The sequence below is a fragment of the Nycticebus coucang genome, chromosome 2 (assembly GCF_027406575.1).
Source record: "Nycticebus coucang isolate mNycCou1 chromosome 2, mNycCou1.pri, whole genome shotgun sequence".
NCBI classification, from domain to species: domain Eukaryota; kingdom Metazoa; phylum Chordata; class Mammalia; order Primates; family Lorisidae; genus Nycticebus; species Nycticebus coucang.
Window position 1 is genome coordinate 27,104,131 of NC_069781.1, and position 17,769 is coordinate 27,121,899.

The 17,769-nt window shown below is 36.0% G+C and overlaps 1 protein-coding gene across 2 annotated transcripts in view; it reads right to left on the reverse strand.

Annotated features, from left to right (window-relative positions):
* MUSK (muscle associated receptor tyrosine kinase) overlaps positions 1-17,769 on the reverse strand; it is a 142,424-nt gene that overhangs the window by 16,684 nt on the left and 107,971 nt on the right. For both annotated transcript variants that reach the window (XM_053558674.1, XM_053558670.1), the window contains 3 exons: positions 17,021-17,284; positions 7,403-7,578; positions 6,702-6,725 (listed from right to left, as the gene is read on the reverse strand). In XM_053558674.1, the coding sequence (XP_053414649.1) occupies positions 6,702-6,725; positions 7,403-7,578; positions 17,021-17,284 (464 nt within the window). The remainder of the gene's footprint in view (positions 1-6,701; positions 6,726-7,402; positions 7,579-17,020; positions 17,285-17,769) is intronic.

Here is a 17,769-nt window from a genome sequence, read left to right on the forward strand (position 1 = left end):
GGGAAATTTATAGCACTGCAAGCCTTCCTCAAGAGAAGGGAAAGAGAGGAAGTTAAGAACTTAATGGGACATCTCAAGCAACTGGAAAAGGAAGAACATTCCAACCCCAAACCCAGTAGAAGAAAAGAAATAACCAAAATTAGGGCAGAATTAAATGAAATTGAAAACAAAAGAATTATAAAACACATCAATAAATCAAAAAGTTGGTTTTTTGAAAAGGTCAATAAAGTAGATAAACCTGTGGCTAAACTAATCATGAAAAAAGAGTGAAATCTCTAATCTCATCAATCGGAAATGACAAAGACAAAATAACAACCAGACCTCTCAGAAATTCCAAAAATCCTTAATGAAGATTACAAGAAACTTTATTCTCAGAAATATGAAAATCTGAAGGAAATTGACCAATATTTGGAAGCATGTCACCTTCGAAGATTTAGTCAGAATGAAGTGGAGATGTTGAACAGGCCTATATCGAGTTCTGAAATAGCATCAACCATACAAAATCTCCCTAAAAAGAAAAGCCCGGGACTGGATGGCTTAATGTCAGAATTCTACCAAACCTTTAAAGAGGAATTAGTACCTATATTACTCAGCCTGTTCCAAATATAGAAAAAGAAGGAAGACTACCCAACATGTTCTATGAAGCAAGCATCACCCTGATCCCCAAACCAGGAAAAGACCCAACAAGAAAAGAAAATTATACACCAAATATCACTAATGAATATAGATGCAAAAACATTCAACAAGATCCTAACAAACAGAATCCAGCAACACATCAAACAAATTATACATCATGACCAAGTTGGTTTTATCCCAGAGTCTCAAGGCTGGTTCAATATACGTAAATCTATAAGTATAATTCAGCACATAAACAAATTAAAAAACAAAGACCATGGGTGGCGCCTGTGGCTCAGTGGGTAGGGTGCTGGCCCCATATACCGAGGGTGGCAGGTTCAAACCCGGCCCTGGCCAAACTGCAACCAAAAAATAGCCGGGCGTTGTGGCGGGCACCTGTAGTCCCAGCTACTCAGAAGGCTGAGACAAGAGACTCGCTTAAGCCCAGGAGTTGGAGGTTGCTGTGAGCTGTGTGAGGCCACGGCACTCTACCGAGGGCCATAAAGTGAGACTGTCTCTACAAAAAAAAAAAAAAAAAAACAAAGACCATATGATTCTCTCAATTGATGCAGAAAAAGCTTTTTTTTTTTTTTTTTTTTATTGTTGGGGATTCATTGAGGGTACAATAAGCCAGTTACACTGATTGCAATTGTTAGGTAAAGTCCCTCTTGCAATCGCAGAAAAAGCTTTTGATAATATCCAGCATCTCTTCATGATCAGAACACTTATGAAAATTGGTATAGAAGGGACATTTCTTAAACTGATAGAGGCCATCTACAGCAAACCCACAGCCAATATCATATTGAATGGAGTTAAATTGAAATCATTTCCACTCAGATCAGGAACCAGACAAGGCTGCCCATTGTCTCCATTGCTCTTTAACATTGTAATGGAAGTTTTAGCCACCGCAATTAGGGAAGAAAAGGCAATCAAGGGTATCCATATAGGGTCAGAAGAGATCAAACTCTCGCTCTTCACAGATGATATGATTGTATATCTGGAAAACACCAGGGATTCTACTACAAAACTCTTAGAAGTGATCAAGGAACACAGCAGTGTCTCAGGTTACAAAATCAACATTCGTAAATTGGTAGCCTTTATATATACCAACAATAGCCAAGTTGAATAACAGTTAAGGACTCTATCCCATTCACAGTAGTGCCAAAGAAGATGAAATATTTGGGATTTTATCAAAGGACATGAAAGATCTCTATAAAGAGAACTATGAAATGCTAAGGAAAGAAATAGCTGAAAATGCTAACAAATGGAAAAACATACCATGCTCACGGCTGGGAAGAATCAACATTGTTAAAATGTCCATATTACCCAAAGCAATATACAATTTTAACGCAATCCGTATTAAAGCTCCACTGTCATACTTTAAAGATCTTGAAAAAACAATACTTCATTTTATATGGAATCAGAAAAAAACCTCTAAGCCACGACATTACTCAGAAATAAAAACAAAGCAGGAGGAATCATGCTACCGGACCTCAGACTTTACTATGCATCAATAGTGATCAAAACAGCATGGTACTGGCACAAAAACAGAGAGGTAGATGTCTGGAACAGAATAGAGAACCAAGAGATGAACCCAGCTACTTACTGTTATTTGATCTTTGACAAGCCAATTAAAAACATTCAGTGGGGAAAAGATTCCCTATTTAACAAATGGCGCTGGGTGAACTCGTTGGCAACCTGTAGAAGACTGAAGCTGGACCCACACCTTTCACCATTAATTAAGATAGACTCTCACTGGATTAAAGATTTAAACTTAAGACATGAACTGTAAAAATACTAGAAGAGAGTAGGAAAAACTCTTGAAGAAATCAGTCTGGGTGAGTATTTTATGAGGAGGACCCCCCCGGCAATCGAAGCAGCTTTAAAAATACACTACTGGGACCTGATAAAACTAAAAAGCTTCTGCACAGCCAAGAAGACAGTAAGTAAAGCAAGCAAACAACTCTCAGAATGGGAGAAGATATTTGCAGGTTATGTCTCCGACAAAGGTTTAATAACCAGAATCCACAGAGAACTCAAACGTGTAAGCAAGAAAAGAATAAGTGATCCCATAGTAGGCTGGGTAAGGGACTTAAAGAGAAAATTCTCTGAAGAAGACAGGCATACAGACTACAGACATATGAAAAAATGCTCATCATCCTTAATCATCAGAGAAATGCAAATCAAAACTACTTTGAGATATCATCTAACTTCAGTAAGATTAGCCCATATCACAAAATCCCAAGACCAGAGATGTTGGTGTGGATGTGGAGAAAAGGGAACACTTCTACACTGCTGGTGGGAATACAAATTAATACATTCCTTTTGGAAAGATGTTTGGAGAACACTTAGAGATCTAAATGTAGATCTGCCATTCAATCCTATAATTCCTCTACTAGGTATATACCCAGAAGACCAAAAATCACATTATAACGAAGATATTTGTACCAGAATGTTTATTGCAGCCCAATTCATAATTGATAAGTCATGGAAAAAGCCCAAGTGCCCATCGATCCACAAATGGATTAATAAATTGTGTTATATGTACACCATGGAATATTATGCAGCCTTAAAGAAAGATGGAGACTTTACCTCTTTCATGTTTACATGGATGGAGCTGGAACATATTCTTCTTAGTAAAGTATCTCGAGAATGGAAAAAAAAGTATCCAATGTACTCAGCCCACTATGAAACTAATTTATGGCTTTCACATGAAAGCTATAACCCCGTTATAACCTAAGAATAGGGGGAAGAGGGAGAGGGAGGGAAGGGAGGGTGGAGAATGGGCAGAGGGAGGGTGATTGGTGGGATTACACCTCTGATGCATCTTAGAAGGGTACATGTGAAACTTAGTAAATGTAGAATATAAATGTCTTAACACAATAACTAAGAAAATGCTATGTTAACCAGTGTGATGAAAATATATCAAATGGTATATAAAACCAGTGTATGGTGCCCCATGATCACATTAATGTACACAGGTATGATTTAATAATAAAAAATAAAAAAAGTCCAATAAAAAGAATTATATATTGAATTGATCTAGCAAAAAATTTAAGTTAGAAAATCAGCAACACAAATAAGCCATTACATGTATAAAGGGACTAGTAAGGTCATCAAACAGATAGCATGAGTTTATTGTATTCTAACAACAACAACAACAAAAGAAAATAATGGTTGTGTTGTAATCTTATTACATCATGTTCTGTGTACTGTGTTCAATTCTGGATGTTTATCAAGCTCACATGTAGCCAGTGAAGAGCCAACATAGCGGTAAGGATTTTGGGACTCAGGCTGCAAAACAGAAAGTTGAAAACTGGAGATATTTAATGTGAAAAAGAAGAACAGAAGACTACAGGGAGATGGGGCACCTGTCTCCAAATATATTAAGGGCTGTCCTACAGAAGATGGATTGATGATGTATGAAAAGATCAGTTGTTGAAAATTATAGAGAACAGAATTGATTCTACCAAGCTAAATTATTCTAATAATTAATGTATTCTACAATGAAATAAAGAAATGAATTCAAGAGGCAAAAAGGAATGAATGTCTTTATCAGAGATGCTTTGGAAAAAGACTCTCATTGTGGCAAAATTTGGATTAAATAGCTGTTACAATCATTTCCAACTTGAATTTTCTATTCAACTATAACTTTATTATTTTCACAGAAATTACTCAACCAGCATTTCAACTAGTTAAATAATTCATAAGTTTACATGCACACATACACACACACGTCATAATTTCATTTGTGGATAAAATAACTGATAATTACGGAAAAATGAGTTTTGGAGACAAAGCATCTATTCATCTAAATGTTGACTAAAAGTCAAATCAACAAGTTGCCTGAGTGATTTACAATTGTGGATAATAACATTTTGTCAACTAGACCTTCTTGAGAATAATCAATTATAATAGAATATTAAAAGATAGTGGTATCCATTCGAAAATGAATCAGTTTAACAATCATTTCAGCTTTATGACATATGAGGTCTTGGAAATAAAAAAAAATGGTGTTAACACAGAGGTATTGGGTATGACAGTTAAGAAACCTGAAGAAAGAGTCAGAATCAGATTGGTCTGAGTTCAAATCCTGTCTCAACCCCTTATTATGGGCACGTTTTGGGGCAAGTTGGGCAAATTGCTTAATGTACTGTTGTCAAGTTTACTAGAATGTAAAATGGGGGCTATTCATACTACCTAATTTCATAGGGCTATTGGAAGTATAAAGAGATAATATTTATAACACACTAATCAGTTTCTGTATTAGGGCAGGTACTGGTTCATTCTCCAAATATATGTAAAGACAGAAAGAAAAAAAGAATGAAAGAGAAAAGCAAATCATCATCCTAATAATTAAGTCAGATTATTTTTTTCCCCACAGAAGCTTTGAAATAGAAGACAGACTCACTTCTGAGTGTTTCTGTAGTGGAGGTGTGGGGTTTCATGAAAGAGAGGGATAGTGCAAACCTGCTTAGCAGACAACACCTATGGTATGAAGGCAATACACCCTCCAAAAATATATTTCACTGCAGCAAAATAAGTCATAAAAAATAAAAACAAGTGAAAGTCCAGATCTTGTGTTCAAGAAAGAAGAAAATAAGGCAAAAAAAATTTTTTTTTAATTATCACCTTTCAAAGTGAACTGATCATTTCCTTTAGCACTTACTCAGAAATCAGGATACTTTTCGAGAAATATTTGAGGACTTTATACATTTCTGTAGACTATGGGACACTCTGCTTAATAAGGATCCCTTCTTTCTCAAGTATTGACCTACCTTAAGAGATACAGCCAATTTCTTTAATAATAATGGCATTTTACCCAGGGGCTCTTTTAGACTTTACCTGCCCCAGGTTCGGATGAAATGGTCACTTTCTGACATCTGGAACTCATTTTCTTACATATATCAAAGATTTCATAACACTGTGCTTTTTTAAAGACTAGGAAGTTATTTATTATAGCCAGTTTGTGCTGCTCAAAATTCCCTTCTCATCAGTGTAAAAGGCAGAAACGTGACAGCCGTTCTGGTGTGTTGTTTCTAATTTAAGATGGAATCAGCACTTTCAATGAAGTAAACCCACAATGAATGCTTGAATGGATGAGTGAGTAAACAGCTGAAGGAGAACAAGGACCACAGTTATCAAGTCCAAGTCCAATCAAAGTAAACGTTGGCTGCTTATATGACAAAGAATTGAAAGGCTTTATATTTCTAAATTCCTTGTATTTAGTAATAACAACTGACAGGGTACCTGAATAATAGATTTTTAGGGTTTCCATCATGTTCTGGTTTAATAACTCTGAGTGTTTCAACTGGGACCAGTAGCATTCTTCAATACATTAAATCTTAGTCCTTTAAGTAAGCTGGTAAAATCAAGTCCTGGCACCTCACCAGGTGCAGAGGGTGTTAGGCCTAGAATATGTATGCCAGGAAATAAATGCGACTGAGGCCTTAGAACACTCCAACCAGAGGAAGTTAATTTATATGAAAAACTTTCCTAATTCTATTCTGAGTATTTCTGCATTCTGATAGGTGAGAGCCCCATCTGAAACAAGTTCTAGGCATTCCTTTTCAAGCAATCATCTCGAATTCTTTCGTAGAGAATTTTATGATTACTCTTTAAAACCATTTGTTGACCCTTTAAACTTTATACTGAAAATTAACTGTCTTAATGGAAAACACCTATCTTCCAGAAGAAGGCTGTGTGTCACAAATGAAGATCATGAATGGGCTCAATGAAGAAATAAATGTGTGATTTCATCTATAAATAATTATAGAATACAAAGTGGTGAAGATGGCATTTTAAATTTGGCTTATAGACATGTGAGGGATAAAATAGGCTAACAACCTTGAGATGGGAGCTAGTGTTTATGTCATTTCCTAAATATGCTGTTCTCCGTGGCCTAATTCGGGGCTGTGAACTGAGATCTGATGTCTTCCCAACTGTACTCTGGGTGAGTTTGGGGAGAAGCTTTCGAGGGGGCCGTACATTCTGTTCCGGACATCAGGAAGTACGAATGTCAATACACACGCATGAATCCAATTACATACACAGAACAGTTCAAGGGCACAAACAAAATTACTTACTTGTTAGGTTTTCTTTTTTGTAATCTGAGGGGGAAAGGATAAAAATGTGTTTACAGTGAGCATTCAGATATCTCAAAGATTCTGTGAGAGAGTGCTAAGAAATGCAAGTTCTCTTTCAGCTTTTAATATACAACTGGAAAACATTCTTTGCATTCGAATGTCAAAGAATTGGGGCTTTCAAATTAAACCAGCTGTTAGGGATAACAACACAGTGCCTTACAAACAAAGTTCATGAAAGCAACATGCAGCCATTCGGTTTTGTTTTGTGAGATCAGCGTTTTCAAACATGTGGCTTATTTTGGCATGCTTAAAAATCTGCTTCATTAGCGAAGAAAGAGGGCTTTATTCTTTTAATCCACTCTTCTGACAAAATATGAGGTGTTTCATAGCTATTTTTTTGCACATTCCAGAAAATGTTGCAAGCTCTCAGAAGATGCCCTACAAACGAAAGTAAGATCTCAAGCAGCAGTTAATATTGCTCTTTCATCTGTGATATTTTAGAACAAATGAAATAAATCCTCACACGAACTTGTACAATTAGGATATAGCATTAGGATTCTGCTATTAGGTATCTAAGGAAAGCAGAGCTAAAAAAAAATTAGATATGCCTGGAAATATTAGGAAATTTAAGTTCACACCTTAGTTTCTTCAAAATAGTAATTTGTCTTAATCCCTGAAGTCTTGGGAAAACTCTTTGTTACCTAAATATGGCAGTCTGCTACAGGCCAGGGGGTCCCAGTGCATGCTGGGAAGCTTGCTGCATTCTGGCAGGGACAGGAGGTGCATCCCAGGTCTGTAGAGTCCTCGATGGGTCTTTTCTTTCACAGCCCGCCATTCTTTTGCACAAAAGAGCTCCTTTACTGCCAGGCAGTACTCTCTAAAATGTGGTAAGGAGAACAAAACTTGATGAATTATGGCATGTTCAAGACATATTTGTGGAAAAACGTTAAGTCCAATATTGTGAAAACATCATTGTAGTACATTATCTGTTCTTGCAAAAGCATTTTTGAAAGGACCGTTTTACTGCAAATGAAGTGAGACTTCATGAAATATATTATTCTGTCATCTTGTTTTGCTTTTTAAACATAATTAATGCTATTGGGGAAAGGAACTTTAAGATTTCAAAGGTATTATATCAGGAATCCCTGATATGTCTTCTCTCAACTTCATTCTAAAATAACTACAAAGGTACAGAAATAAAGTACACAGGGGTTTAAATCCACCCCACCCCCCCACACACATATATTAGCAGTCACGGATCATTGTTGATCAGCTCCCAGCTTAGGGCATTTTTCTATAATTTTGAGGCTAATGGACAGTGCTTGAGGCACACGGTCTGTCTGCATGCTTTGTCCTCTGAAACAGAGCAGCATTCCTGCCCAGCAGTTTATAGGAGAGCATGTGGGTCCTTACCCAGCCCTTACTCAGGAAAAATACAAAAGGCTTGGCCCATTGCTGTGCGTGCTTCTATCTGAGAAAGTCACAGTCACGTCTGTTTAAATAGGAACCACTATGTCTCTCATATGTTGTGTTAAGAGTAAAGAGGCTGAGGAAAGACTAGTTAGAATTTTATAGATTAATATTTATTTAAACCTGATAGAAAATAGGACAGATTGCATAGAAGATACCTGCTTAATTCCAAATTCAGGGATTAACAATGGGAGAAAATTAGAGATAATTCATTTAATTAAAGAAATTAAAGATAAATGCGTTAAAGATAATAATGGCATGCACCCTTCATTCAACCTTGAAGAATTCAGAGAGGAGGAAATTGTGTCTCTGCATACATATGTGTATGTATATGTATACATAGTATATGCCACAATGGTGTCTTTCTAAAATATTCATGCTTAGGCTCCTTTCCCAACTTGCTCATACAGGCTAACTGAACATGTGTAGAATAAATAGTTGTGCATGTGAACGTGATTGGATGCAATGGGGTCTTTAGGATAACAATGAGATTTCGAATTCTTGGTATGTCTGCAAGAGATGGGAGCATAATGGAGTTTTCAAGCTTCCAAGAAGGTGAAGAACTTGAGTGTTGCTTATCTTAGTCCTACCCTTACATTGCACAAGCACACATTTTGGTATTCACTGAACTGGGCAAAAATCAATAAAGGACATAGAAAAAAATCTGTAGTCCGTATTATGTAGAAGCAAATACTGTGAAAAATCATTTTTTAAATATAAATGGAAGAACACGTTAAAGAATGATTTTTGGTTTGCTTAATTTCATTGTCATGTGTTAAAGCATGCCCTCCACAGTAGAGGTTTTTGCAAGGAAGAAAAATCAGGATGAAATAAAAATATAGACTGAAAAGTAGGTTAATTCGAACATAGCAGTAACTAGGGAAAATAAAAACCACATAGAAGTCAAGCCAACGCTAAAAGACTTAAAATTTTCATTGAAAATGAAAAAATGATAGACTATGAGAAATCGATGTTCAATTTGAACTGAATATTCAACTAAATGCAGAAAGAAAGGACTTAACTGAATGCAGAAAGGAAATGAGGTGAAGCAGGGACCCCTCTCAGGGGCCTGGTAGGCCCTCCAAGCATGGAAATAAAGGAAAATTTTGAATCCCTGCAGGGAAAGATCTGGGTGTGCAGCTAGTCTTGAAAAGTGAATGGAAATAACAATGGCACTCTAAGCAAGCCGGACTCACAAAATATTTATGGTCTTTGTGCAAACTAAAAGATGGCATCTTAACATATGTCCTTGAGTTGTTCTGCAGAAACTCCTACCAGAAGGAAAATGCAGATAAGGGGGAACTAAGGAACTGAACACTGATACCATTATGTGTTCTAAGCTTCTCAATGAGGGCCTGGAGATAGTCACACTTATCTTAATGTTCCTTTCCACTAATCCAAGAATTCCTGAATTCACCTATGATCCATAGGTCCCCATTTCAGGATATCCCGCCTTTTGGGCCAGGCCAATGTATACCCTCCATGTATTAATTTATAATTTTACCTGTCTGAAATGTACTCCTGCTTTTATTTATTTATTTATTTGTTTATTTATTTATATATTTGGAGACAGAGTCTCACTTTGTCACCCTCAGCAGAGTACAATACTATGGAGTAATAGCTCACAGCAACCTCAAATTCCTGGGCTCAAAAGATACTCTTGCCTCAGCCTCCCAAGTAGCTGGAACTACAAGTGTCCATCACACTTTTTAGAGATGGGGTCTTGCCCTTGCTCAGACTGGTCTCAAACTCCTAAGCTCAGGAGATCTGCCCACCTCATGCTCCCAGAGTGCAAGGATTACAGGTGTGAGCCACTGTACCCAGCTGTACCCCTGCTTTTAAAAACTTAGGCATGTTAAGCCAGCAAGGGGTGTGAGTGTTAAGTATTGGGAGCTGTTCATTCTCCTTGCGTGGCACCATGTAATAAAATCTCTCTTTCTCCCACTGCAACTCTTAGCTTCAGTTTCTGGGTTTGCTGCAGCAGGTCAGCAGATCCTAACTTGATTCAGTAATAAAGGGGCCAAAAGATGAAAATGATGTGTGCAATAACTCATAGGCAGGAGCCAGGTAAGAAATCCAAAGCACAAACAACATGTTTCTCTATAAAAAAAATCCAGAACACATACAAAATAGAAAACAATCAAAGATACACTCTAAGAAAATAATCAAAGACATAATTTCTAAAGGACATAATGTTTAAATCATATTATCTATTTTTTTTTATAAATCTATCCCCAAATAAGTTTTACAAATATGTTGACTCTAAAGGATTGAAGAAATAATCTTTCTACTATCTGGCAAACGAAAAATGGGCTCTGACAAAGGAGCAAAGGTTGGGATTACTTTCTGCTTCTTCATTACAGATGGCCAAAAAATAATTGGTTAGCATGTACAGTATTTGAAAAAAACTGAAAGTAACACAAGACTTAAATACCCAGTCAAAAACACATTTGTAAGATTACAGAAAAAAAACAATGTTATATGTAATCTAAAAAATACCTACTCCAGCTGAATGGGAGATGAATGAACAAGAATGAATGAAAAAGAGATGAATCAAAATTGAGAATTTAGGAAAAAGAAAGATTTTTCTATCAAGTGAATGAAAGTGAGCACCCAGGATGACTAAGTTTCTCCTCCTCCAAACATATATCTGTTTATATATGATTACAGAATCAAATGTAAAAGCTACAAATAATGTTCCCAAAATTGATCATATGTAAATAAAATATAATAGAATGGCATTAATCTGGTTTATAATTCTATATAAAGTGTCAAAGAACAAGGTTGAGGATTGTGCTACAATTATGTTAACTTAATTAGGCCTACCAGAACTCTCTGTTTCTAAAATTGCAACTTTCCTACTCATGATATTCCTGATCCCCCCAATCCTGGTACTCATTTCTTTCTTTCTGCATGACATGTAACACCTGGTAAGGTTACATATAAGTTATTTATTTGTTACATTCATTAGTGTATCTCAAATGCCTACTGTAGTGCTTAGAGCTTAGCGGGAGATCAGTAAATATTTGTTGAATAAATATCTCTTGTCATTCATGAAAAGAGGCACACATTATCAAATGACTGTAATTAGAAAAGCATAAACAATAGTATGCTTTTAAAAATCCAGAACACGTAACTAGAGGTAGAATGCAAAATGGTTGAAGGCTTCTGAACCATTTTGAAACGTAAAGTCAAACAAACGTACAAAAGATATAACAAAAACCCAAAGATCAAACTTATCATTATTGACAATAAGTTCAACTTCAGTTCAATTTTTATTGATGCAAAAAGCAGAGGTTGTCAGAATTGCAAGAAAGCTTCCTTAGAAAAACAATTATTGTGAAAAGTTTTAATGCGTCACTATTGAATTAAATAGGTAAAACTCACTTAAGAGCAGGACTAGACATTTGAATTACTGGTGGTCCTGATATTTACTTAATATATATGAATTCTGTACCTTAACAGAAGAGACTAAGCCTTTTTTAATGTCTAAATCATTTTTACAATTATTAATTATATGGCAGAGGAAAAAAACTTCATAAAATGTAAAAATGAGAAAATTTTAGATTATGGTTTCCAATCTTCATGGAAATAAAGTATTTGACCTTAGAGATTTATTTATAAAGATTTTTTAAAAAGAAACAATTTTCCAATGAAAATACTTATCTAAATAACAATTGAAATTAGGAAAAAATTTTTGAAGTACACTACAAGTGACGTACAAATTTAGGAGATAATTAACTATGCTGTTTTAATAAATTTGAAATCTCAATGAAAAGGATATTTTTTCTGAAAAAGGTAAATTATGTTCAGTATTTTTTTTTGTTTGTTTGTTTTTTAGAGTTTTATATGGATAGAGTGGTGTGGCATTAGAGCTCACAGCAACCTCAAACTCTTGGGCTTGAGCAATCCTCTTGCCTCAGCCTCTGCGCAGATGGAAGGACAGGCGTGTGCCACTATGCCTGGCTAATTTTTCTATTTTTAGTAGAGACAGGGTCTCACTCAGGCTGGTCTTGAACTCTTAGCTCAAGCAATCCACCTGCCTCAGCCTCCCAGAGTGCTAGGATTATAGGCATGAGCCACAGCGCCTGGCCTATATGTTCAGTCTTAAAAAGAACATCTGTGGCTCATGCTTGCAAACTGATAAGGAACATAAATGTTGGAAAGTTATTTAATAAATGTATCTTATGCTAACATATAAAATTGGATTTTAACTGTGGTAAAAATTTCCTAATTTTAATTAAGCAAAAGGAGATTCTGTAAGAAAGAGGTCCATCATTACTGGCAGAGGAACCACAAGATTATCAATCAAAAATCTAATAGAACTGTATGAAGTAGTTGATGCATACAAATATATACGTGTTCATGTATGTGATGTATAATAAAATATGATGGCTTTATTGTATACTAGTAATAACTTGTTAACAAGTAAAATGGAAAAATTATCCTACTTATTCCTAAGGATTAATGAATTGTAATTTATGAGGCTTGATTCTCTTGGTAATTAGGAAGTATAATATAAAGCAAAATGAGAATAAACTAAGAATTACAGGAATATATTCTTTGGGTCTTCCCTTGGGCTTAAAGCTGGCATCTGACTTTGTGTTGTTAGTGAGTGAGAAATATTGAGTTGTCTGACATGTCTACAATACTTTCTTTTTGATACTACAGTTGTTCAAATGAATTGCATTAAAATTCATAGGCAGTGTCAGAAGGAGCTTGCCCTCTCCTGTTCCCTCACGGACCCTCCTTCCACCCCAATTGTCCAAATAAGCCAAAGGAGCAATAAAAAAGGAAGGAACCACTTACATGCAGACACATGGATGACAACCAAAACATTATGCTGAACGTAAGAGATGGGACACTAAACAGTACATATTATATAATTCAGTGAATATGAGTTTAAGGAACAAGCAAAACTAATCTACAGTCAGAGAAATCAGAATGGCGGATGACTTTGGGGATAATACGGAATTGATTAGAAATGAACATAAGGGAACATTATAGGTTCTGTATCTTGATTGGAGTAGTGGTTACACAACTCTATACCTTTCTCAAAACCCTGAAATATGTGCTTAAAAGGGGGGGTGCAATTTATTGTATATATATTTCTATCAACTAAATACTGTAATAAAACAATATGGCATTTTAAGAAATCTGATTAAGGTAATCAAAAAAATGACTTAGCTCAACTCTAAAATTTAAAAAACCCTAAGGAAATTAATAACAATTTTTATTAAAATAAGGAACAAGGGAAGTACTAGAATTACTGCATCTTGTAGACATTCTAGCTTAGTGTGTGACACAGCCATCTTGTAATTAGCAGCACTGTAACCATAGCACTGACCACAAAACACACCTAGTAAAAAACTTAATGAAAAAAGAGACATTTATATGGAAGAAGTCTTACCAAACCTTGTTAGCAGGCATAAAATAAGATCTGAATAAAAGAAATGACATCCCATTCTCCCGGATGAGAATATTCAATGATGTAAATGTAACAGTTCTCCCTAAATTAATTCTATAAACTTAGTCTCATTCTAATTAAATTCCAAATGGAACTCGTACATTGACAAAAATCTTTCTATATTTCATATTTAAAAATAAATGCATAATAAGTAAACAATTAAAAAATACATACCCATAAAATTCATAGTACAAAATTTTAAAATTAATTATAAAGATACAATAATTAAATTCAAATGTTTTGACTGCAAAAATTGACATATTATGAATAAAATATTATTTAAAGTATAGAAATATAGATCTAAAGAAATATAAGCGAACACATCTCTCAGTAGTAACCGGTAACCAACCATCTCAGTTTTTACATAATTCCTGTGACCAGAGAAACTCCTCAATCTCAGGCAAATGAGGATGGTTGGTCACTTAACCTAAATTTTACTCATTAGCAAAATTTTTGGATGCATTAATTTAAATCAAAAGAGAAAAGATGAAAAATCTGATACATGACAGTGAAGCAACTGGCTAACAGAAATGATAAGAAAAACTTTGTAAGAAGATGAGGGCCCACATTTTAAATGATAAAGACAGAAACCAATAACAAAGAGACTGAGCGATTTGATGACAAAAATTAAATGAAATTAACTAATCATACCTCAGAAATAGACCTAGAGTTTTTCCTCCTATAGAGACACATACCAAAATGTTTGTAGATGAAATAATATGATGTATGTTATAATTTGCTCCAAAATATGTAATCTGGGAATGGCTTTGGAGTGGGCTGGGTGGGTAGGGATGAGATGAGATGGACCCTGAGTTGATAATTATTGAAACTGGGTGATGAGTACATGGGCATTCATTGTGCCATGATCTCTACTTTGTATCCAATTATGAAAATGTCCATAATTACAAAAAAGAGACCAAAACAAAATCGAAGTTTCCTTTTGCCTCAGGAAAAATGATTCATAAAACTGAACAAATAGTTCCGTGATTACACTCTTACAGCTTTATTAGAAAAGAATGGAGCAATCTAGTGGAAAAATCAGTAAAGGCTATAAGCAGAACATTCCAAAAAGACCCCAAATTCTTCTGCATGCTTAAGATTTTTATTTTACTCTTTTTGATTTTCTTTTGTGTATTCCATTTTTTATACAATGGAGTTTTGTAGGTTTTATAATTAGGAAAACGTAATGACTGTCACAAAAAGGGGAAACATTTCTAACCTAATTATTATTCCTCTCAAACAACTGTCCATAATGTTCAGCTAATACTCTAAAGTGTCACTGTGTAAGTAGGGTAACTATTCAGTGGTCACCACAAATTATATGGGTATTAGCAGTGCTAAGGACAGACCGATAGAATCTACCGTCACATTCTTTTCCTTTGCTGGTTGCATTTTTACTTATTATATATGTGACACTTTCTAGTTAAAGGATTTTCATTGTTGAGCAGTAGCTCAAATAAACAATTTTGGAGAATCCTATAGCGAAGCTCAAGAAACTGAAATCCCACACTAAAGAAGTAGCAGTAACAGAGCTCTAAATTTTGCAAGTGTGACTGCAGGTGCAGTTCAAATACTGATCAGTATTTCCTATGTCCTAGTAAGACATTTACTTCCTCCCAGCCACTCTTCCCATTCTCTTTTGGGCAATAGTTTTAGTTTTTCTCTCCTTATCTTTTTCCTTCCTATTCTTTCAATGCTGAAGTCTCTAGAGATTTTTAGATATCTTGCCCGATCATAATATGATCTTCTTAGGCGAAGAAACAAATTATATTACTGTTCTAGTGACTCCAGACCCTCACACTTCCCAGTAAGTTGAGAAACAGAGCACAGTATGTTAATGACCTGCCTGTAGTCTTTTTGTGCTGAATAGAAAGTTCCCTAAAATCATTTAAAATACTTTCTGGTTTTATCAAAAAAAGAAGTGGAAATGTGCTGTGTTGGTAGCTTTCAAATTTTCAAAAGAACATTTAGGAAGAACAACATCTATCTGGTTTCTAATATATTCCAGGGTACAATTTATCCTTTAATCCTCTCAACTTTATTGTGAATGGAAGCTTAGCCAAGATCACATAAATCTAGAAAGCAGAGGTTATGGTATTTGAGCTTTGTCCTACTTGGCTCAAGAGCCAGACTAATTTCCATCCTTTCTACAGAAGAAAAGACAAAGTTAATTCTATGAACATGCATTGATGAATTTCTTTTCTTTGTTTCTCAACTAACTTTTCCTTTTTTCCTTTTCTATTATTGTTTATTTCATTTTTTTATTTCACATTAATATGAGGGCACACTTTTTTAGGTTATATTGTTCTCACTTCCAAGGTAAAGTTTAAGACGTAGTTGAGCCCTTCACTCAAGGGGCGTGCTGAACACCCTCACATTGTGCACATTAGGTGAGATCCCACCAATAAGTGTTTAATGAGTAGGGCGTGGTTAAAGAAATACCTCTTTATAACCTACTCCTCCACCCACCCTGTAAAGGAATGGACACCATGCTTGCAAGGACAGTTAACTGATTCTTATCACATTAAAAGGAAACACTGAGAACAGGACAGTCTCCTGGCAAGCCTAGAGATGTTTTGTGACTTAGGGGCAAACCCCTAAGTAACTCAGGGTTCCTGAATGAGGTAAGATCGGTCACTCATTAGTAAGCAGTTGTTAAACATTGATGCTTGATGCTTCTTCGTGAGAGTTGTGGGGAAAGAACTCGTGAGGAAAGAGCACGTGGGGAAAAGCACGTGGTAATCCTTACGCACCCAGCCCTTGTATAGCATTAATTTAACTCTCCACACCTGTTGTGTATCACCTTAATAAATAGCTGTTGCGGAGGGGGCTTGGGGCTCTCCTGCGCCTCTGGTTAGCCCACCTCTTGCAAGCTAGCACTTCAATCTGTGTCATGCCTGGTTCTTTTGTGCAGCGCGGGGAGGCGACATCCCCAAATCCCCAGAACTCAGAATGTAAGTACTTACTTTAAAGTAATATCCTAAATCCTCATCATGACCTCACTGATTGACAAATAATGCTGACACACTTAAAGCGTGGTCTTTATTTTCTCTACCCTGGCTTACCAAAGAGATCTGTGTTCTTTGAAGATTTCTCTTTTCATTTGATAGAAAGTGGGGAGATTTATGAATATAACAATATGAACAGTAACAAGAGTCATAGAGCGTTATACTGTGTATGACATTTTCTGGAAGGCCTGAGCTCTTGTATTGTAAGTTCCCATTAGTGATGGATATGTAGAAATTTCCAATGACCTCCTATTTTGGATGAAAATCAGCTCTTTTCTTTACTGTGGCACGTGACAACTTCATCTTTTGAAAGCTTTTCCTGTTGGCAGGCACAACAGTGGAAGGTTCCCATTTTCTTATTTTTGACATTTTACCTGCACAGTGGGGTAGGAGCAGGTGCTGCCCCAGGGTTGCACTCCTGGAAGATGTGTCTGCACAGCAGAGCCTCAGCCGCCGGCCGGCAGAGCGGGCTCACCGCTCTCAGCTCACTCCAAGCAGTGTGGACCAGTAGCTCTTGGGCCTCCTCAGGGTCCACATAGGAGGTGTTGAAAAAAACAAGAGCATCTCTCGCCAGGACTGCATGACACACCTCCCCTCTGTACTGGGCACAGTAGCCTTTGTTATCTTTCTGTGGTTTACTGAAAGAAGCAACAAACAATGTTCCCGATCACATGCTATTTCTTGGCATCCATTCTGCATTTTTTACAATTGCCACATCTGCATCAGAGAACTAGGAGAAAATTATACTAGCAAATGCATTCAAATACCCTATCTGAATACTGCCTTCACCTCCAGCTGCAATTCCATCACATCTAACCCCTTCAGGGGGTTACTATGAAGACCAAATGTGACAATGGATGTAGAAAATTTGCGGTTTTTCATTATTTATCTTACAAACAGACCCTGACTACTCCTAATTAAGCCACTTGACCTGCTTTTTGCAAATAAGCTGATGCTTTTTTCAGAGATGCATCTGAAAAACATAGTCATCGCCAAGGTTAGCAAATAACTGAGCATTTAATAATCACTGTCATCAGAAAAGCTTGCAGCTTCAGGAACATAGTTCATGTATGTGTGATGATAGTTAAATACCTAAAGTTTGTAGGGCATGCACACATCTTTG